At 45.6% G+C, this 21,537-nt stretch overlaps 1 protein-coding gene across 9 annotated transcripts in view; it reads right to left on the reverse strand.

Annotated features, from left to right (window-relative positions):
• Positions 1–21,537, reverse strand: part of ACIN1 (apoptotic chromatin condensation inducer 1) — a 34,977-nt gene that overhangs the window by 984 nt on the left and 12,456 nt on the right. For 4 of the 9 annotated variants that reach the window (XM_025443917.3, XM_025443915.3, XM_049113582.1 and 1 more), the window contains 14 exons: positions 20,705–20,793; positions 17,796–19,055; positions 16,907–17,122; positions 16,289–16,404; positions 8,468–8,609; positions 4,884–4,926; positions 3,877–4,010; positions 3,627–3,779; positions 2,969–3,110; positions 2,295–2,440; positions 1,786–1,893; positions 1,540–1,647; positions 973–1,297; positions 761–861 (listed from right to left, as the gene is read on the reverse strand). In XM_025443917.3, coding sequence (XP_025299702.1) covers positions 761–861; positions 973–1,297; positions 1,540–1,647; positions 1,786–1,893; positions 2,295–2,440; positions 2,969–3,110; positions 3,627–3,779; positions 3,877–4,010; positions 4,884–4,926; positions 8,468–8,609; positions 16,289–16,404; positions 16,907–17,122; positions 17,796–19,055; positions 20,705–20,793 — 3,083 coding nt within the window. Of the gene's footprint in view, positions 1–760; positions 862–972; positions 1,298–1,539; positions 1,648–1,785; positions 1,894–2,294; positions 2,441–2,968; positions 3,111–3,626; positions 3,780–3,876; positions 4,011–4,883; positions 4,927–8,467; positions 8,610–10,378; positions 10,540–16,288; positions 16,405–16,906; positions 17,123–17,795; positions 19,056–20,704; positions 20,794–21,537 lie in introns of those variants that run through there. The other 5 variants (XM_025443916.3, XM_049113580.1, XM_049113581.1 and 2 more) reach the window with 5 other exon arrangements.

Here is a 21,537-nt window from a genome sequence, read left to right on the forward strand (position 1 = left end):
GCCAGTCCTGCTTTGTCTCTGTGTACCCAGACCCTACTCAGGATCACTAGCTCAGGATCACTGCCAGCTTTGCAATTAAGCAGGAAGAGGGGGAAGTGTCAGCAATCACACTGGTCTTTGCTTCAGGGTCCCAACACAAACGTGTTCACCTTTTATACCCACAACAGGCAGTGGCACCATCCAAGCCTGACCTCTGGTACTTCCCTAGCTACCTAGAGGTGAACAAACGACTTTTCTCTTTAGCTGAGTCCATCAACCTCCAATTCCCAAAAGGTCCATTACAAAGAAACTTAATTTTAAAAAGCAAAAAATCTCAGGGGAACTTGGCTGGCTCAGCGGGAAGAGCATGCAACTCTTGATTTTGGGATTATGAGTTCGAGCCCCACATTTGGTGTAGAGATTACTTAATAAAAATTGAAAAAAAAAAAAAAAAGTAGAGAAATGAAAGAGAAACTGCTGAGTTTATAAAATGGACTTCTCAGCTAACTGAAATCAACTTCCAAGGATGGCTGGCACAGCCAGCTGCCTAAATATACAACTCCAGTTCCTGTCTTGTGTTGTTTGCACTCTTGGGTCTGGCCTCTCTGTGGCATACTGTCACCTGGTTCTTAAGACTGCCCTTCGGTGATGCTAAGTTTCTTCCCTTACTGTCCTAAGCCAATGCCTGGGCCTACTCATTCCAGTAGTCACATGACTTGCCCCCTACACTGCCATCAAGCCTGGGCCCTGCTCTGAGTGCAGCAGGAGGGTGAGCACTCACCTGGCTGTCAGTCAGTGGGAGCCAGTAGATGCAGGGAGCTGCCTTGGTCTTACGGAAAAGGTCGTCCAGCAGTTTGGCAGGTGGTTCCTCCTGAGCTTTTTCTGAGGTGGAAGCAAAGGAGTCAGTCTTTACGCCCGAAGACCCTGTATCCCATCCCATTTGGGTCCCTTTCCCACCTACTAGCAGGTATGTGTGTCCCCACAGCTAAGTACCTTTCTTCTCACTCTTCTTTTCTTTAGACTTCGCACGTTCCTTGCGGCGGCGGTCACGGGACCGTGATCGGGAGCGGGGCCCTTCTCGAACTTTGTCCCGATCCCATTCACGCTCTGATCGAGTTCGCTCCCGCCGCTCCATTTCCCGTTCCCGCTCTGCCCACTGTTCCCGCACCGCCCGCTCCTGCTCCCGCTGCTCTGCCCGGGGGTGCTGTGGTGGCTGGGCTGGGGGTGGGGGCGGGGGGTGCAGGGGCCGTGGTACCCCCTGCTCCTCTGTCTTAGTTTCAGAGGGACGGTCCACCAAGAGGCCCCGGTGATAATCCAGCTGTGGGTAGAGGAGGGACAAGGACAGTCAGGATGGACAGGAGAACACTCCCACTGAAGGAGCCCAGGTACCAGGGCATATAGATTTTGGAGTCCCATGGTTCAACTAAAGGAACCAAGGGGGTAGGGAGAAGAGGGAGAAGGAATCTCAGTGACTGCAGGTTTGGCCAGGATCTCAGCTGGATTCTAGCAGATAATGGCCTCCCCTGCCCCTCCCCTCCTTCCTTTCCCTAGGTTTCTCACCTCATCTTGCTCAGCATAGTCAGCACAAAGGAATTTGGGATTGGACTGAGGCCATTTGACCCCATGTAGAGCTGTGCGGGTGGCAACTGCTTCCTCTACTGTTGAGTACTGGTGGAGGAAGGGAGAAGGCAGAGGGTCACAACAGGCCTCAATCCCTCCCACTTGCCACAAGGCCCTCAAACCTGCCCACATTGTTACAGAAGGAAATATATGCCACGACCCAGAGAATCAACTTCCTCCCCTCACCGTTACAAAGCAGTGAGATTTGATCTTGTCAATCCAGAAGGCCTCTTCCACCAGAGTTCCTGTCCGGCCCAACAATTCCTTCAGTTGGCCTAAAGTGAAGGGACGCACCTGCCAAGGAAAATGGAGTTTCAGAGTCTTGAAAAAGGCAAGAACAATACCCCTGTAATTAGTCTTCAGATTTCCCCAAGTATATGGTACAGGAGTATAGCCTCAAAGTCTGGGTGCACAGGGGCCAGGAACTCTCACATGGGAATGAGAGAAGAGTGAAGAATAGTAACACTAACTGACACTATGCACCAGGCCCTCTGCAAATTCTCTAGATGACCCTGCACAATGATACTCTGTCCCCATTTTTCAGATGAGGAGACCCGTTGTGAGAGATTAAGCCAGTCACTCAGTAAGTAAATAACTTAACTGGCAGATCTAGGAGTTGAAGTTAAGTAACAGGAATCCAAAGCTCAAACTCTCAAACACTAAACACTGTGCTGTGGGAAGCGACTTTGGCTCACCAAATTGGAGATGTGGACGATGTTACTGATCTTGCCCCGGGGCGGGGAGGGCACCTGAGCAGTTCGGACTGGGTCATCAATTGTAATGGAAACTCCAGACTTTTGCTGGCTAATGGAACGTCGAGTTAAGGTATCTCCTAAAGTCACTATCAAAAAGAGAACACAAGAAACAGTTTTCAGCAGGGAGCAATACTGGCTCTCTTCCCTGTGCCATGCCTCTTATTCCCTAGCATGCAGTCACTCTTCCATCTAGTCTTCCATTTAACTGTGTTCAGCAGCTACAGCGTGCAAGGTACCGTCTAGGCAAAGCTCCTCATTACGGAGCCTCACAGATTTTAACCTAGCTTTCAAGAAGCTTAATAACTAGGAGAGGGAGGTAAAACATACACAAGATACTATAATAAAAAGCAGGAAACATGAAACCCTTTAAAGAGAGGTCCAAGGATGCCCGGGTGGCTCAGCGGTTGAGCATCTGCCTTCAGCCCAGGACCTGATCGTGGAGACCCGGGATCGAGTTCCACATTGGGCTCCCTGCATGGAGCCTGCTTCTCCCTCTGCCTGTGTCTCTGCCTCTCTGTCTTTCATGAATAAATAAATAAAATTAAAAAGAGAGAGAGAGAGAGAGATCCAAATAAAGTGCTATGGGAATACAAGGAGCCACATGCTTCACCTACCTTTCTTTACTTCATGCTCCACAGGTGGGGGCAGAGCCACCTCTACGGACACCTGAGGAGGTATTGGGGGTTCTGCTTCAGGCTCTTTCTCTTCTTCCTCTTCTTCCCTCTGCCCATTCTCCTGACCCTCTGCAGGTACTACCTGTAAGGTATCATATAATGGGCAGAATTCTTAAAACACCAAACTGGCACATGCTTTTCTGCCTCTGGTTTCCTAAGAGAGGGTGGTACAGTCAACCTAGAATGTTCCTTCCGCTCGGGGAAAGATTTCATTCTCCTCCACTGGATCTTGGGATTAATGCCTCAACTTTGCCATGAGGAGAATGAAGGCAAGAGTGGGCAAATCTTTTCTGTATAGGGCAAGATGAGAAATATTTTTAGGCCTTGTGAGTCATACAGTCTCTGTTGCAACTATCCAACACTGACGTTAGAGCACATAAGCAGCCAGAGATAAGAGTAAAGGAGCTGGTATAGCTGTGCTTTCATAAAATTTTCTTTATTAAAGACAACAGGTTGGATTTGGTAGTCTGTTGACCCCTAAAAGGGCAATTAGCTCAACCCTCTGCACAGATGGCAATTTCCTTCCAGGACTCTACCTTAGTTGCCTGCTCTGAGTCTACTGCCCATTCCCCTTACACTGGAGTGGCAAGAGCCTCACCTGGGTGACGGTCCGGCATATCTTCAGCCCCTTGTCATGTGCTCCATCATCACCATTACGTTCTGTCTCATCCTCAGAGATTCGGGAGTCGTCAGCATGAAGATCCACAATAGCCTCCTGCCCCGCCAGGGGTTTGATGTCGGGGATGAGGCTCTGGGACACAGATACCCCCCACCCCGTTACACTGGGCCCGTGTCTATTCCCACCTCAATGTGTCTCATCCTCCCCTCCCTGGCTCCTCCCACCTCACCTTGAGTGATTCGGTGGTGATACTGATGGAGGGTTTCTTCTGTGTGGTGGCTGTGCTGGCTCCCCAACGCCGCTTCCGGCCAGGCTGGCCCCCCTCTGTGTCACTGTTTCCAGCTGGCACCCCCTTGGTAGCTGCTGTCCCCAAGAAATAGGACCGAACAGTTAGATGGTCTTAGGTCCTCTGCTGGTTCACACCATAACACCTACAGATAGACTTCAACTGGAATTTCAGTAAAAGGTTAACTTAGGGATATTGTATTTGGGGACTGGGGAAACCATGCTTCAGAGAGACCAATAAAAGAACTGGAGCCACTTCCTGACCAATAAAAACTAATCAATGAAGGCAATGAGGGATGGGTAGGTAACTAGGGTGGTGAGTAGTTTAAACTTTTAGTGGTAGAAATAACTAAACTGCCAGGGAAGAAGGACTGAGGAGGACACAGGAATGCAGAAAAACAAGACTATGTGACACTGGTATCCAAGTAAAGTTAATTTAAGATCGTGACATGATCTGATTATGTTTTAGGCTCATTTCCACACTACGACTTCATATTAAGTTACAGAGATCTGTTATGCTTCTATTTAGAGCTCTTCATTGGGAAAATGTTACTGTTTGAGGTGTGAACATTCTCATTTCCTTAGACACTCCTTCAGAATAAAGGATGTACTGATAAACACTATAGAGGAGTCCCTCAAACTCACTGCTGGTTCTGAGGGTTCAGATATTTGAAAGAGGAAACACATGTAGGGCTACATAGGAAATGGTGAGATATCTCACAGTGTTATTAGTTAAGAAAGAAATGTGACCTGGGAAAAATGACAGGGATTGCCTGTCACTGAATTTCAAAATGGAACCCTACATATGCCAAGATGATATACATTTGCTGGGTGGAGGGAATGGGGTTGGAAGGGGTGACCCAAGAAGGCCCCTGAGAGAACAGGAATCTATTTCTCTATGAACTTTTATGGTACTCTTGACCTTTATTAGGTATTTGGGGCTAGACTTACAGACAACGGAGATCTTCCTCTTGAATGATTTGGGCATCGAGCTCTGTATAGAGAAGAAAAGGGGGGGGGGGAAGAGAAAGAGACACACCCCACAGAGAGGGGGGAAGGAGGTTAGATGGGGCAGTCTTAGCACAGGCTCCAAAGACAGAGAGAGAGAGAGAGAGAGAAAGAGAGAGAGACACAGAGACAGACAGAGACCAAAACAGAAGCGGCAAACGGCAAAAACGAAGCAGAATCAATGCAAGTTAGAGAAAAAAATAAAATCAAACATCACAGCAGGGAAAAGTCATCTAGTCCATACCACACCTGTGTATTAGCTTAACCAGAAATAAGCTGGAAGGGGAATTCAGGAGCCTCCCAGCCCTTTAAAGGCATTGGTCATGCCCTCTTCCACTGTCTATGGGCCAAGAGAATGCCAAGCCAACAAGATATGCCCAGAACTGGGTCATCTAGCCCTCCCAGGTCTCCTTGAGAACTCTCAGAAAACACGAGGAAACAAGGAAAACCAACTTTGGGATGATCACTGCAACAAAGTAAGCCTCCTCCTTTTCTCAAATGTCCAGCCTGACATCCACTGACAGTGGCTTTGAGTCACTTGGACAGCAGCAAGTTAGGACTGTCCACACTCCTACATGGCAGCATTAGATCCAGCGGAGATGAGGCTCCTAAGCCAACTGCCAGCAGAAAAGAATTTAAAAGTGCCTTTGATAAAAGAAGGTCTTTTTTGAGGGGGCAGACTGCCCCCTGGGGAGCCTCCGACTTTCCAACCACTGTACAGAGCTCTAGCAAAGAGCCTTACTGTTTCCTCTCTGACCAGGGCTTAAGCCTTAGGGGCTCTGCCAAGGACCAGAAACTCCCAAACCTGCCTTTGAGCAAGTTTCTGCCCCACTCAGTGGGAGAAAGACTATGGACAGAGCAAAAAGAGGGAGAGAGAGAAAAAGGGGATTAGTGCATTTTTAGATTTCAATGCTTATTTCTGGAAAAACTAAGACCTACCACCCTTCTAAAGGGTAGGGCAGGACCCTCTAGATGGAATTCCCTTTCCCCATCCAGCCCCCAGCCCCGTTTGTGTCATCTAACCAAGTCTCCTTGGTCTCCGTTAAGGGCCAGCCTGACCCTTAGCCGGGCCACTCTCGATGGGTAAGTTAGTGAGGGAAAAAGGAAAAAAAAAAAAGAAAAAAAAAAAAAAGACAAAAAAAAGAAAAAGAAAGAAAAAGAAAAAAAAAAGGAAAAAGGTCTTAATTAAAACAGGAAAAACATGAACCAAATAAATAAATAAATCCAATAAAGAAATCAGAAAAATAAAGAGAAAATAATCAAAATAAAGATTAAATAAAAGGAAGAAGAAAATAAAGAAGAAAATAACTAGGAATATGACAAATGTTCCAGGTACCATCTCACACCTGGGATCTTCAGTTCAGCCAATCGCACCTCACTGTGTACTGTATCTAGTCAACCGCCGGTCCAATCAGAATGAGCCCTCCCTGCTAGGCGCTGTGCAATTGGTGGGGGGTTGGGTTGGCAAAAAAGGTGGGCGCACGGCGTGGTGGTCAGCACGGCACTGCCAGAGTCCTCCCAGGGGCGCAGGGGGGGCGGGAGGAAAACGTGTGGGGGGACGCTGCCCAGTTTCCATGATGTCAAGACAGTTCACTGGCGGTGGCCAGGCTCAGCGAGGGGTACAGGGGGAAAAGGGGCAGAGACATCAGTCCCAGCCCTGTAGGGGCATCATCTTGCAGTCCCTGATGAGATGGCCTGTGAGTAGCAGGAATGGTCCTGGCCTTCTATTGTGAGAGGCAGGCAGGACCCTATGTCCACCAGTGGTAAGATCCAGCAATACCACCACCCAATACTTGGAATCCAGGTGATGACTCCAGAGTCCCTTTCTCCTCTGCCTGTAAATGGGGAGGGGCTCCTCTCACCGAGTGGGATCATGGAGCCTCTGATGAAGGCAGCCTGGGGGTAGTAGGTGGAGAGCCCCAGGACCTGGCACACATTCAGCAGCAAGGTCAGAATACTTTTCTTCTGAGAGTTGTGTGTGGCATCTCCTCAGGGACTCCAGCTGAGACAGTGGTTCCAGTCAGGTGGATGGATGACCCCTGCCTCCAGGGATGGAGGAGAAGTTGGAGCAACCAACATGCTGCCCTTCACCATGGACAACAGGGACCAAAGGAAAGTCCATCTGATGAGCAAGTGGTGAAACATGGCTGGGCTGCCATCAGCATTAAATCCCTGGGCTCAAACCCTAGACTTCTCTGCAGGGTTCCTAGTCGTCACAGATTAAGCCGAGAGCCTCCACTTGGTATTTTACAGCATGGCACTGTGATCACAAGCATTGACTCTTTAGGAGGTCTTGGTGCCCTAGATGGGGATCCCAACAGTCTGTAGCAAACAAGGCAACCCACAGTCCTCAAAAGGGTAAGGGCATGTGGGCAGGCGCCCCAGCACTGACACAAGCTCTTCTTGGGGTGTCCCAAATAGGGAGATGATGCAAGTCCACCCCTTTCCAAATGCTTTTTGCTTTCTCAATACAACAAGTCTCTCCAGAACAGTGCTCTTCTTGGCCCCCTGACGTAAGCAAGGCAGGGAGGCAAAAGGGGGCCCATCACAGGATCCCATATACATGCCCCCCTCTGGCCAAGACACCGGGATAGCAGACTCGGCTCTGATTGGGCAGCTCAGTAGCAGCGGGTGGGTCCAGAGGAAGAGGCGGCATCAGCGATTGGCCAGTTGGGCAGGGTTATATTTTACGGGCGGATTACCGTACATGAGGTACTTGGACAAAGTTTTACGGGGAAGAAGGACCTTGTAATAAATAATATTCTGCACATCAAATCACTTTCACCGGCCCCCACCCCCGCAACACACACCAAAGAAAGGCTACACACACGACAGTCCCTCCCATCCTGTTACCCCACTCCCAAACCCAGCTAATTCTTTCTCTATTACTTTAAGAGCCAAGAAGACTTCGCTGGCTCCGATGGGGGGAGCCCCCTGAATTGGGTGCAGGATACAAGATAATATATATGCCAAAAAAAAGGACGTAAGAGGGGCCCGAGATATGGAGAAGGAGCCTTTGGGATCATCACCCCAAGCGCTGGCTTAAGTAGCTACAGCTCTGCAATATGACCACTAGAGGGCAGAGGAGGAACAAAAATTCCTCAGTGCGGCTGGTCAGCTCAGAACCACCAAAGCCCACTAGATGGCGCTGAGTTCCCACAGGCTTTTAAAAAGGAGGGAAAGCTTAACAGTTACCACACAGGGAGAAGCAGCTTGAGAGGGGAAAGCCGGGCCTGGGTCTTGGATAAAGGGCCATTAACGGACTTTTCCTTTAGTTACAAACTTCCCAGAGTCTGGACTGCACTACTTCCCCAACAAAGAAAGGGGAACAAATGAGCCCTGTCCCCATCACAAGGGGGTCCCTTGCTAAACCAGCGAATTCTCCCTTGGCCCTACCCTGATCCAAGTCAGCCTAGTCCCTTCTTTAAGCTATCCCACGGTGTAAGAGGGATCACCAAAGTGGTGTCTACTCTCTCCCCTAGGTCCACTCCTGCCCACCCACTCCAACAGGTGGCTTGGAAATTTACCTCTTTCTTCTCCTCATCTTCAGCACTGCCCTCTGGGCGGTCATCATTGCTGACTTGGTCTGCAATAGGCACGGGGGGTTCTGGAACCTCATTTTCAGGTCTGTTTTCACTTGTGTCCATGGTCACTTCCTCCTTCTCCTCACTGATAGTATGGGGAGAGGTAGGGAGGGAAGGGCAGGAAAGAACCAAGGGGAAGAGAGAGCAAGACATTAGGTTTTGGGTCAGGAAACCCCCATGCCTCATCACTTGGGTGGGTTTGGGAGGGTTGCTTTTCAGATGAGACTAGAGACCTGGCCCCCACAGGAAAAGTAGGAAAACAGTTTTCCTTGGGAAAATAGCACAGATCTTAGCAACCGCATCCATCCACTGCCCAGATGGGATAAAGCTGTGACATGTGGGGTCAGGACTCCCAACTGTTTTTAGGTAATTCACCAGAGTACTCTTACATGGAAAGGAAAAACGTACCACTCTAAACACAGTCCCTCAAAAGTGACTGTGATTTGCCCACAACCCTGTAGCCTCCCTATCCCCTGGCCACAGGCATCTTTAACAAAATTGCATGAGAAATTACAGGAAGCCTGATTGCTTAAGACGAGAAAGAATGGCCGTGGCAAGTGATCCCAACCTTGTGTTTATAATCAACTGCTTAATAAGGCCTACTGACCTACAGGATCTGGAAGCAACAGGAATGGAGAAATTGTGGGGCGGAGGAGGGGCAGGGACAGTAGGGCTGTTGAAGGTTCAAAATTCAATGAGGACCCTCTCAACCAAAAGGAAAAACTACAACTGCTGGAGTTTGAAAGCTCAGAGAAGAATCAGGCCACTTTTACCTGCTCAGAGGTGTAGGAATTGTTCTTACATTCGGCTTTCACCCAGTTTCTCCCATTCCCTCATTCCAACTTCCAAGAGATAAAGAGAGCAGGCCTCCCAGTCAGGACACACCCTCCAGCCCACCTTACATCCCCTCCACCAACTACAAATACTGAATCCTCCCACCCCCACTCTGAATCACACAAGTTAGCTTCCATTTCAGGCAACGAATCCCTGAGATTCACTTGAGATAAACTATTCATCTCCTTTTTCTGTCTTCATCCCTAACTTCTATCTCTACTCTCACTCCCACTACCACCCAAACAGTGGGAGGGAAAAAAAATCAAATTAAGATAATCAGGGGCCTAAGACCCAGGGGAGGGGAAACCAAGCCTCCCCACGTTGATCACCACCACTAGAAAATTCAGCATTCCCAACAGGCTGACTGACACTCAGAGGTCAGAACAGCCTCCCCGAGAGGCAGGGAGGGATGCACGGGAAGGGGGAGGGGAAAATCGGAACTGTGCCCCCAGCTAATCGGCCCCCACAGAAACACGCGATTCAACTGCCTAAATGGAAAGAAAAGACTTATCTAAAAAATACCTATTTCCCACACGGAGAGGGCAAGTTGGGCCAATTAGAAATCAGGCAGGAAGGACAAAGGGGAAAGCAGAATGACTGAAAACAAACCAAAACGAAAGACGGAATGAAAGCCATGGGGAAGAGAAGGAAGATGAGGTAGGTAGAGCGGTGGGGAAAAGGGATACATGGAAATGTGAAGCTCTCACCCTTCTTTGCTTTCTGATAACATGATTTTTTTTCTCCCCCTGGAAGTGCTGTTTATCCCTTTCTGGAATGGAAGAAATAATAAAAACCAAACAAAAAAATCCTAAAAAAACAAAAAAAAACCAAAAAAAAACCCCACAACACCTTCCTTGTCCCAATAGCCCACCACCTCCTCCCCAGCCACCCGATCCAGAGAGAGAAAATCGAGATGCAGCAACTGGGGATCCAAAAAATGGTAAATGGAAGGGGAGGTGGTGGCGGTGAGGGGAGGCTAAAATAGATCTGGCTTTTAAGAGATAAGCGTTAAGTCCTCACGGCAAACCCCGAGTTCGGCTGGATTGGTCTCTCTGGAGAAGGAGGAGGAAGAGGGCCAGGCTGCTGGTAGTGGCTGGCTCTATTGTATTGGCGGAGCGGCAGCGATCAGCCGGAGACATGCAGGGGAGCCATCTTGCCACTTACCCAGCAGCCCGTGTGTGCGGATGGGGGAGGGCCCTGCTGCAGCAGGGGAGGGGAAAAGAGAAGAGGGAGGGCGCTGAGTGAGCAAGGTTCTTATCCTCTGGCAGGCCACAGGGAGCTCACTGCTGGCTCAATAGGCCTGGCCTTTTTCCTTCTTTTCTCAGGTTACAACAGCCACTGAGGCCTAAGCCCGCAGGGAGAGGGTGCGCTCTCCTTGTCCCAGGGGCGGGGGAGGGGGCTGGGTGGAGAGGACATACAAAGTTACAGCTGCTTGCTTCCAAGAGTCCAGAGAATAGAAAGAAGGGAAACAGCAGAGCTGGGAGTGAAAAATGATTAAAGAAGGAAGACAACAAAGCCAAAGTTGAAAGAGACACAGAATGGACGGCCATGAGCAATTTTTTATGTGCCCACCTCCCTCTATCCTAGAAGCCAGTCAGCTGCTCATGCGGGGAGGTGGGATGAGAACTGGCACTATCCAATCACTACAGCAGCTAGCTGGCTGCTCACCCCCAAGCAATGACCACGTGTTATTACTCCAACCTGTCCTTTCTCCAGGGATGGCGGGAGGAGAGCAGAGCAGAGTTCCTTTTTGAATTACCAGCAGAGAGGGGGAGAGGTGTCTCTGAAGAGATGACAGACAACTTTGTTTCACAGTCTTTAATAAGGTCACCCTGCTCCAGGGTCCACTGGAGCCAGAAAGGAAAAGGATAAACAGAGCAAGGGGACCTTGGTAGCTGAAGCATGAAGGCCACTTCTTGGAGCAAGGGCTCCAAGGTGGGGGCTCCAAAGCAGACAAGCAGCTGAAGTGAGAGCTGTTACACATGGCTGGGGGTTGGGGGAGGTCTGCTGGGCCCAAAGTGTTTGGGAACTAAACGGAAATTATTAATCATGGGTATTTTCACCAGACTAAATGTGAAATATGAAGCTGACTCTTAACCATTAAAAAAAAAAGCCCTCAGCAGATGCTCAAAAACTCCTTTGTTGACTGCAAAGGTGCTCCTTTTGCACCCCAGTTTGTGGCAGCAGAGGTCTAAAGCTAAGACAAGCTCCTGGGTCTTTAATCAAAAGCTTGGTATTATCCCATTTGTAATACCAGAGCTTTCAGCCAGGAATAAAATTGCCTCCCCACTGAAATCTTGTACATGCCAATTACATGTTAAAGTGGTCATGTTTACACGTTACTCTAAAAGCTCCCTTTCAAAAAAAAAAATAAAAAGTTTTTATTTTTAACTATTTTTTGAAGTTCTCAAAATAAAAAAATAATAATAAAAGCTCCCTTTCATTTGTGGTCCATCTGCTAAGACAGAGCTCTGCAGTCAAACTGGCTATGGCCCAATCATGGCCCAACAGTGCTCCTATATAAATTCTGACACTGGGCAAGTCTCTCTGGTCTTCTCTGTATATCTATTACTTTATCTGTAAAGTGGGAATCAAAACAATACCGATCTCATGGAACAATGTGATAAGGCTTTGCCTTTAAGAGTTTGGCTTGGACAACACTCCAAGTCACGATAAGGATATGCATAAACACATGTACATTTAATAGACCATTATCTCATTGATACCACTTAGGGAGGTTTCTTAAAGAGTAGACTGAGCTTTCTCTGATGTGAAGGCATCAGTAGTTGGTCTAACAGGTTTTCAGCAAGGGCCTCATCACTTTGTATAATAACCGCTGGATAACTTGCCTCTCACCTCCACCTTGCAGGATTCCTCAAGGTCAGGGACTACGTGCCCTACCTAGTCCCTGGCCCACGGCCTAACACAAAGAAATGCTCAGTAAATATTTCTCAATTAGGCCATCATTGTGTGGACCAAGTGGACACTGTAATAATTGCTTGCTGAACTAAAAGTTTTCTTCTTTTTAAAAGTAAGCTCTATACCTGATGTGGGGTTTGAACTCATGACCCCAAGATCAAGAGTTGCATGCTCTACCAAGCCAGAAAGGAGCCCCAAAGTTTTTTTTTTTTCCAAAGTTTTCTTAAAATTCTTTTTAGATGGAGTCCCTACAGAGGATATTACCTTTTAACATCCTCAAATAAATGTTCCCTGCCCATCAATTGTCCTAAAATAGTTTCAGCTGCCAAATATGCCTCTCCAGAAGTAGCTTCCTTAGAGGAACAATTTCTCTTTCACTGGAAATTCTTTTTCAAGAATAGGAATTTTACCACATTATCCATAGCTTTAGGACACACTGAGTTTGTGCCATCTATTTCCCTACGAACAATTCTGTGGAATCCAGGATTCCTTTTTTTTTTTTAAAAGATTTATTTATTTATTTATTTATTTATGATAGACATAGAGAGACGGGGGGGGGGGGGGGGGGGGGAGAGACACAGGAGGAGGGGGAAGCAGGCTCCATGCCAGGAGCCTGACGTGGGACTTGATCCTGGGACTCCAGGATCGCACCCTGGGCCAAAGGCAGGCACTAAACTGCTGAGCCACCCAGGGATCCCCAATCCAGGATTCCTAAGACTTTATTTTCATAAGAAAAAGAGGAATCCTTAAAATTGCCCTGGAAAGGGACTCAATCTATTTGTAGGACCAGTCCCAAAGCCTTGTTAGCTACTTGTCAGAGCCCCATGAAGCTTTTCTTTGCAGCCCTTTTAAAACAAAAGGCATCCATCCTGGCATCTCCTTTCCCACACTTAAGTTCTTGCACAAATATTTCTGTATCTTTGAAAAAATTGTGAAATTGCATGGGGACTTGAGGGTGGGAGATATCTATCCATAACTGAACAGCACACAAAGCATTTGTAGCTCAGGAGAAAAGGACAAAACTACTTGGAGACTAACAACATCACATTATAGTTCATATCTAAATAAAAATCAGAGAAACTAATAGAAAAGAAAATTTCTACAGGCATGTATGTTTTATGTTTGAACTTTAGTTATTATAGAAAATTCATGAGGATGAGCTGAGGATCTGATACGGAATAGTGGGATATGACAAGCAGTGAGACTTAAATATAGAATATTTGCAGGGGTATACTAGTTCTAAGATGACCAAGGACAATATGATTTGGGGAGTATGATCTTAAATTCCAATTTCTCAGTAAACAAACGCTATTGATGATAATAAATTCTACTTTTAAAAATGATGCATCATTTGGCATATTGGCACTGTTAAGTCCTCTAGAGAGTAACCATTACATTGTCACACTGGCTTAAAGGACTATTTCCTTCCTCATACTCAGGCAAAAGGACAATAAGCATAAGCCAAAAGCCCAAAGTTACTATTGCCTGCGAGAGTTGGATACTCAGGAAGGTTGTATTTAGAAAAACTCAGGTTTGAATTAACTACTGCTGGATAATACAGTTGCTCACATAAAAGTTCTTTTCTTCCCCCCTCTATTTTTTTTTTAAACATAAAAACAGAGTAGCATTATTTTCTGCTGTATGAGGACACTTTTGTTATATCCACAGTGGACAGAAGACTGGGTTTTAGAACATGCTCAATTGAAACAAGACTGAGGGCTCACAAATTCCTGCTCCAACCAATGATGAGATACCTTACCTCATAAATTTAGAATTCCTCAGGGCACAATCAGAATCAGAAAGGATTTAACAAAGCACAGAAAAAGTTAAGCAATCTCTTCCAGGTGCTGACAGGTCTTTGAAATCTTTTTTTTTTTTAAACACTTTACTGAATCAACAGGGCCTAGCTCTGTGTCTTGTTGAGACAGACAGGAAAACCAAGGTTAAGCTACAAATAGTCATTTCCATTTAATTGGCCAGGGGCTCCAGAGGTCACCAGGCTGAAAACTAGGACTCTAGAGGGGTGAAAGACTAGGAGTGTTGTAAATCAGATGCAGTAGGGCCTTGAGAAATGTAGGCGAAGTTCTCAAAGATTCATTTACCAGATCCTGTGTCATAATAGCCTATGAGTTTAGGCTTTGGGGCATGTCTTTTTATTAGGCTGCTGAACAGGCCATCTGGAAGCCAGGCAGAGGGAAAGTAGGTAAAGGCGATGTGTGTGAGCTACTCCTGAGCTCAGATTGCATTTCTCATCTATAGGCTGCTCCACTGAAGCTTGCCTAGGCAACAATGGACAGTCTCAGTATTAGCCCAAGGTGTCACTTGCCTATCATCTTGTTGGAATAAATATGACTAGATTACCTCGGTCATAAAATGGAAGATCAAAGGCACGCTTATGTGGGGAGAAAAACTCTGTACATGACTCCAGGCTTCATTTGTCCTGGACTTGCATGCTAAAAAGTCCAGAAATAAAGATGTTTCAAAATAGCATCAAGTGCTGTTTTGCTGCCAGGATCTCATAGACCAAGTAAATTTTAGGGTAAGAAAAACCTTTTTAGAAAATTACTTGCTTCTTAAAGTGTATAAGAGGCAGTTTCTCAGGCCCAATTAGTAGTAGGTTGTCAACACCTACTTCAAAACTGCCATTATACAAAGGATATGTACCCCCTTGGGATGGGTTAGGAGAGGGCAGGTATTATCTCTGGTTGCTGGATATGGAAGGCAAGGTGTCACCCCATTTCCTCATCGATGGTGTAGTTGGGGAATCCTGAACACTTTCCAGAATCCGCTGGGTTTTCACTTTATGGTCCTAGAAGAAAAACCCCCTTCCAAAGGATAATGTACCCATCCCAAAGGGGAAATAACAAAAACTTTTCAAAGGAAGTATAGTGAACTTTTGACTTTCAAACCAAAAAAATAACAGCCACAAGATGGCAGCAGAGGCAAGACCATTAGAATAGACAAGGCAAGGGTATGTCCCAAGGCGAAAGCTACATAGATAGTAAGAAGAATAAAACTAGTATTAAAGTCAAAAAGAAATGAGATAATAAATGTCACCTGCCCACCACCCTCGAAAATCAGAGGAAAGATAGTCTGAAGCTCTCAGAAGAGTGTAAATTATTAGACTTTTACATAAAGGGAAAAATCATACTGGCAGGATTAGTGTTAAAATGACATAAAACCAACAACTTTAGGTCAACTGTCTACACTGGATGTTCATTAAAGCAGTACAGGATTCTTGATGACTAAAGTAAGCAATTGTATTTCTGCAATGTTTTGCTTTTCATTTCCCATAGCACTCTGAAGCCAGGAACTTGGGTTCAATGGCTTTTTAACTCAATAGTACCTAGCTCAAAATAATGCATGAATGATATACCTGTTCTTACCTATATTTTTCTAGAATTAAATATAAGGAACAAAAAGCTCACATTAATTATGAAAATGGTAAAAATCAAACCAAGGGCCTTAGGGGTCCAAAAACAAACTTCTGACTTGATACATGCTTCATATTTTGCTGTATATCCAATAAGAACTAAGATAGACTGTGCTTAATAAAAAGACAGCTAACAACTAGGGAAAACAAAAATCAAACACAACACTCTCCTGTGTCTTTCTTGGTAGATTCTTGGTATGCTTTATTAAACTGTTCCCAGACTCAGATATAGCTAGTAAATGTGAGTTATGAGTTAAGATGCCTCGAGTCAACTCCCTTACACTGTCTTGAGTTTGGAAAACAAAGCCTCCGCTACCTGCTCCTTAAAGGAACTATTTTGGTCAGATGACCAATTGGGTTTCCTTATGCTCTAACCACCACTTTTCAGACTACCTTAAAAATTCTGGTGGCAGCTCTCAACAGAACCACTGAAGCCTAGCCTCTGTCCAGATAAAGCTCTGCCTTTATATTTTAGAAGGAAACGAGGACTACTTAGTCAAAGAACCCCAGGGAGCAAAGAACTATTTATTCCATATTCCCAGTTCCTTGTTATACCCCAGTTGAGAGAGAGTACTTACACAGTGTGATGAATCCTTTCTGATTCTGGTAGGTGAGCAGTCTGGGTCTCTGAGGTTTGGGGCTGTGTGGCAGCTGGTGGCTCTGCCTCTTCAGCTTCACACTTCTTTGGGCTCCCCTGTCAGGACAAACATAGCAAAATGCCCATAGCAACATACTTAAATCTGCTTGGTTTTTTTCTTTAACCTGGAGCTGGTAAGGCAGAGCAGGACTTACACAGTAGTAGTTCCACACTTTGCCCTATATATCTTTGTTATTCTAGTTTAGAAAGTGGAATAGAATGATGCTTAAAGAATTTCTATGCCAACAATTATTTTATTAGAATTCTTTTCTTGAGAAAACTGAGAAAAGTCTTCCTCTGGGGCGGAAAAAAAGGAGACATTCTGTGGAAGTGACCCTGGGAGCCCTGGAGATAAGAACCCTGCTGCCTAGCCTCATACAGAGCTTTCATCAACCAGAGAGTTGGAACTGAGTTCAGTGGAACCTTACAGGTATCCCCAACCATCTACCTTTCCAATGAACCTTATCTAGACTGACCTTTCAGTTTTATAACTAAGACAAAAAAGGAAAATCATGCCTAATCCTCCATCTCCTCCTAGGGAGGGGACATAATAGCCTACCCGCTCAGGTTGTAACCTCTGGGTCACATGCTTTTCAGCTGGCTCAGGTTGGCTCAAACGTCTCACTTGGATAGAGGATGAGGTGGAAGTCCTCTCCTTTGGCTCAAGGACCTGCAGTTGTGGCACAGGTGGAGTTGCAACCTCCTGCCCAGAAGAGGGATCTTTGGTTTCAGTGTAGCTGGTGCTGCTGTCCCTGGAGATTCCAGGGCTCAGAGACTAAAGAAATGAAGCACATAAGGCAAATTATTTTATATGGTATATATTCAATATGTCACCGAGTTTCCCAATTCCACTGGACCCTTCTGTCCCTATGTTTATTCCTGTTTGAGTCCGTGACCTCCTTGACTTCCTAGATTGTTGGCAAATTATTATTATTATTATTATTATTTTTTATTTATGATAGTCACAGAGAGAGAGAGGGAGGCAGAGACACAGGCTGAGGGAGAAGCAGGCTCCATGCAGGGAGCCCGACGCGGGATTGGATCCCGGGTCTCCAGGATCGCGCCCCGGGCCAAAGGCAGGCGCTAAACCGCTGCGCCACCCAGGGATCGATTGTTGGCAAATTATTAAGTCTCAACTAGATACTGGGTTACTAGGATACACACATAAAAAGGCATGTCCATATCCTCAAGTTTATAGTCTACTGAGGGAGATAGGTAAATGATTCAACTTTAGAATCAAAGAGACTCAAAAAAATGAAAAAGGACTCTATGTAGGGATCAAGGAATTAAAAATTAGAGTCAGAAATAATGGGAACATAATCACTGACCTGGGGAATAAAAGGAAGCTTTTCCCATTCCTGCCAGAAATTATAATAGGTTCTCCTGGGGTTGAAAAACACTGGAATACAGACAAAACATCAATGCACCCAGGATTCTCCCACACTTACTTTTCTGCTGTTGCTTGAAGCTGAACGAGAACGGGAACGGGAACGGGAACGTGACCTAGACTCTGATGTTGATCGGGAGCCCATCTCAGATCTACCACGAGGGTTGGTATGAGTATGTGCCCGAGATACATCTCTCTGCTTGGATCTTAGAGATGAGTGAGACTGAGAGCCTGAGCTGTCCGGAGAGCGAGATCTTGATCTAGAACTGGAGGATGAAGAGGAGGATCGGCTTGAGGATGAGTCAGCTGACTGTTTCAATCTGTGGCTTGGGAGAAGAGTATGAGAAGCCCTTCTACCTTCCTTCTGTTCCAGAGACAGCTGTTTCAGAGATTCCTCGGTGATCCCTTTGGCTGGTGCTAATTCCTCAATTTTAAAAGGGAATGGTTGAACATATTTTTCGGACTCAGTTTCAAGACCCTTCTGGGTTGAGCATTCAGCTAGTGTGCTTTTCTGAACTAGAGGCAGGACACTCTCCTCTGACACTTTCTCTGCTAGAGATTCTGCTTTGGTGTCTGCAGGACTTGACAAAGGAGACAGGCGTCCCACCAACTGAACAGTATGTGGAGATATTAATAGCTCCCTGGCCTCACCATCTGTATTAGGAGGAGATAGCTGAGTGAGGACAGGGGGAGCTGGGCCTTCCATGGGCTCTATTTCTTCTTCAGTCTGGAGTTGTGTATTAGGTGGTGGAGAAGATGCTTCCTTGATAAGTAAAGGCGGAGGAGTTTCCTCTTCACCGACATTTTGCTCTGGTTGTAGCACAAGAGGAGCCTTCTCCAGATCTTCAGTCAGTCGAGGAGGGGAAGGGGACTTTGATTTTTCCTCCAAGCCTTTTGAAGTTTTTGTTTGTTTTTCTTCTTCAAGGGAAGAAACTGTTTTCATCTCTTTTTCCTGCTGATATCTGGCCACATGACTTCTTCTCGCTTCTTCCTGGGACCTTGTAACTCTTCCTCCTCTCTCTAGCTCCTCCTGTTCCGGGGATCTTATGCTTTGGTGTCTCTCATCTATCACCTCCTCTGGTTTTACTCTGGGCATCTCTTCCCCCTCTTCTGCTTCCTTAAACTGTTTCAGGACAGGTGCATCCCTAGATTTTTGTCCCTCCTCTTCCTCTTCCTCTTCTTCCTCTTCCTCCTCCTCCTCTTCTTCTTCCTCTGTTTTCAAATTTCGATCTGCTCTGACCCTCAGATTTCTGGAAGGTGTTTCTTGATCCTCTTCCTCCTCGGTCACCTGGCTACACTCAGAGAGTTTAGCTGCTCTTGCCTGAAAGAAAAGATATACAATGGTTCCAAGTATATTTGCTCTCCATCAACACAGGAAAAAAAAGTATCTCAGAAGATACACACAGAAAGGAGAAACTCAATGATACAGGCTTGCATCCATACAAACAAGTGTGACAGTAAACAAGCATGACTTGTCAAGCTGTTATGGGAATCAATATAGAGTACAAAAGGAATACAATTTATGAAACTGCTACTAGTTCATTTTCTAGTTTCAAACTTTAAAAATAAATACACACTGAACATCTAGAAAGTAGCAAGGGAAGGGGATGGGGGAACTGATTATCATCACTTAATATAATTATCTTTTATCACTTGGGTATATTGACTTTTTTCCCCATCATTTCTTTTCATAGTCATAACCACACCACAGATACACTTTTGTGTTCTGTTCACTTAACACTGTATCATATGGCTTTAAAGTTTATTTATTTATTTATTTATTGAGAGAGAGAGAGAGGCAGAGACATAGGCAGAGACATAGGCAGAGGGAGAAGTAGGTTCCATGCAGGGAGCCTGATATGGGACTCGATTCTGGGACTCCCAGATCATGACCTGAACCAAAGGCAGATGCGCGACTGCTGAGCCACCCAGGTGTCCCTGGCTTTAAAGTTCTAATTGAGTAATTTTATCTTTTCTAATAATGTACTTTAGAAATACAGCCCAGCCTGTTAACTTTCATAAGTTTTAGTTTTCATATATTTGCTTAAAAACCTGAACAGACCTAATTAGAAAACAAAAAAACAACTCTTTTTGTCTGGGCTGCTCATATGCCATCTAAACTGAGGAAGACCTCGGCCACCTGAGCCACGGCTACATTGGCAAGTCCCTGGAAACACCCAGGAGGCCAATGCTGGTGGCATGCATCACCATGGGATCAACTTTGACAAATATCACCTAGGTTACCTTGGTAATGAGGCATTACCACTTAAGAGAAGCCAGAGCTTCTGCCCATCTGTCAACCCCAACACACTGTGGACTTTAGTTAGTGAGCAGACACGGGTAAATACTGCCAAAAACAAGACTGGAGCTGCTCCTATCAGTGACATGGTGCAGTCAGGCTATGACAAAGTTTTGAAGAAGGGAAACCTCCCCAAACAGCCTGTCATGAGGTCACTGTTCAGTAGAAAAGCTGAGAAGATGAAGGGTGGGGGGAGACTTGCATCCTACTAGCTTGAAGCCAAGTAGAGGGAGGTTCATTAAATGCTAACAAGTGCTTTTCAAAAAAACACAAACAAAAATAAACAAAATCACCGCTCCTCCCAATAACACACAAAAAAGTGAGATAAAGAGGAGAAAGAAGAAAATTACAGGGGAACCTAGGTGGATCAGTCTGTTAAGCGTCTGCCTTTGGCTCAGGTCATGATCCAGGGTCCTAGGATCAAGCCCCCAATTGGGCTCCCTGCTCAATGGGGAGCCTGCTTCTCCCTCTCCCTCTGCTCCTCCTTCTGCTTGTGCACTCCCTAATAAATAATCTAAAAAAAAAAAAAAAAAAAAGACAGAGAGAGAGAGAGAGAGAGAGAGAGAGAAGTACAGAAATCTAGAGACACCAACTCTGAAAAAGTGATGGAAGGAGATATACAAAGCAGTACCCAGAGAGGTGACAGAAGCTTTAACAGGTATCTGAGTTACCTGTCTGACCCTGGATGATCGTCTTTCTCCTTTCCTTGGTTTATCATCATCAGATTCACCTTTCTCTTCAGAAATAGAGGAGCTTTTTCCTATCAAATGAAAGAAAATCAAGTCAGATTCATGGTGTAAACATTCATTTGAAGACGCTTTCTAAAATTCAATTATAGCATATGAGTTGGTCAATATGTATCTATATTCATTTCTTTAAATTCTACGCAGAATACTATATAAAGTTCTAAGAGGGGTGTGTGCCTGGGTGGTTCAGTTGGTTAAGCAGCCAATTCTTGGCTTAGGCTCAGATCATGATCTCAGGGTTCTGGGACTGAGCCCTGAGTTGGACTCTGCAGTCAGTGGGGAGTTGGCTTGAGGATGTTCTCTCTCTCCTTCTCCTTCTGCCCCTCTCCCTGTTCACATGCACTTGTTTTCCAAAAAAATTAATAAATCTTAAAAAAAAAAGTTCTAAGGGTCTTATTGATTATTCCTACTGTGATGTCTGGAATATTTTCAATATCCCAAAGACAATTCACATATTAGACATAACTCAAATAACTGTAAAATAACTACTAGGGGCTTCAAACTGTTTAGCAGGGATGCACAAATACAAAACACGCTTATTTCTACAAAATGTTTTGTCACTATTTTTCTGGATTGCCTATTGCTACCACTAGTTTGTTTTTTTTAAGATTTATTTATTTATTCATAGAGACACAAAGAGAGAGAGAGAGGCAGAGACCCAGGCAGAGGGAGAAGCAGGCTCCATGCAGAGAGCCCGACGCAGGACTCGATCCAGGGTCTCCAGGATCACGCCCTGGGCTGCAGGAGGCACTAAACTG

This window comes from Canis lupus, chromosome 8 (assembly GCF_003254725.2).
Source record: "Canis lupus dingo isolate Sandy chromosome 8, ASM325472v2, whole genome shotgun sequence".
In the NCBI taxonomy this organism is placed as follows: Eukaryota; Metazoa; Chordata; class Mammalia; order Carnivora; family Canidae; genus Canis; species Canis lupus.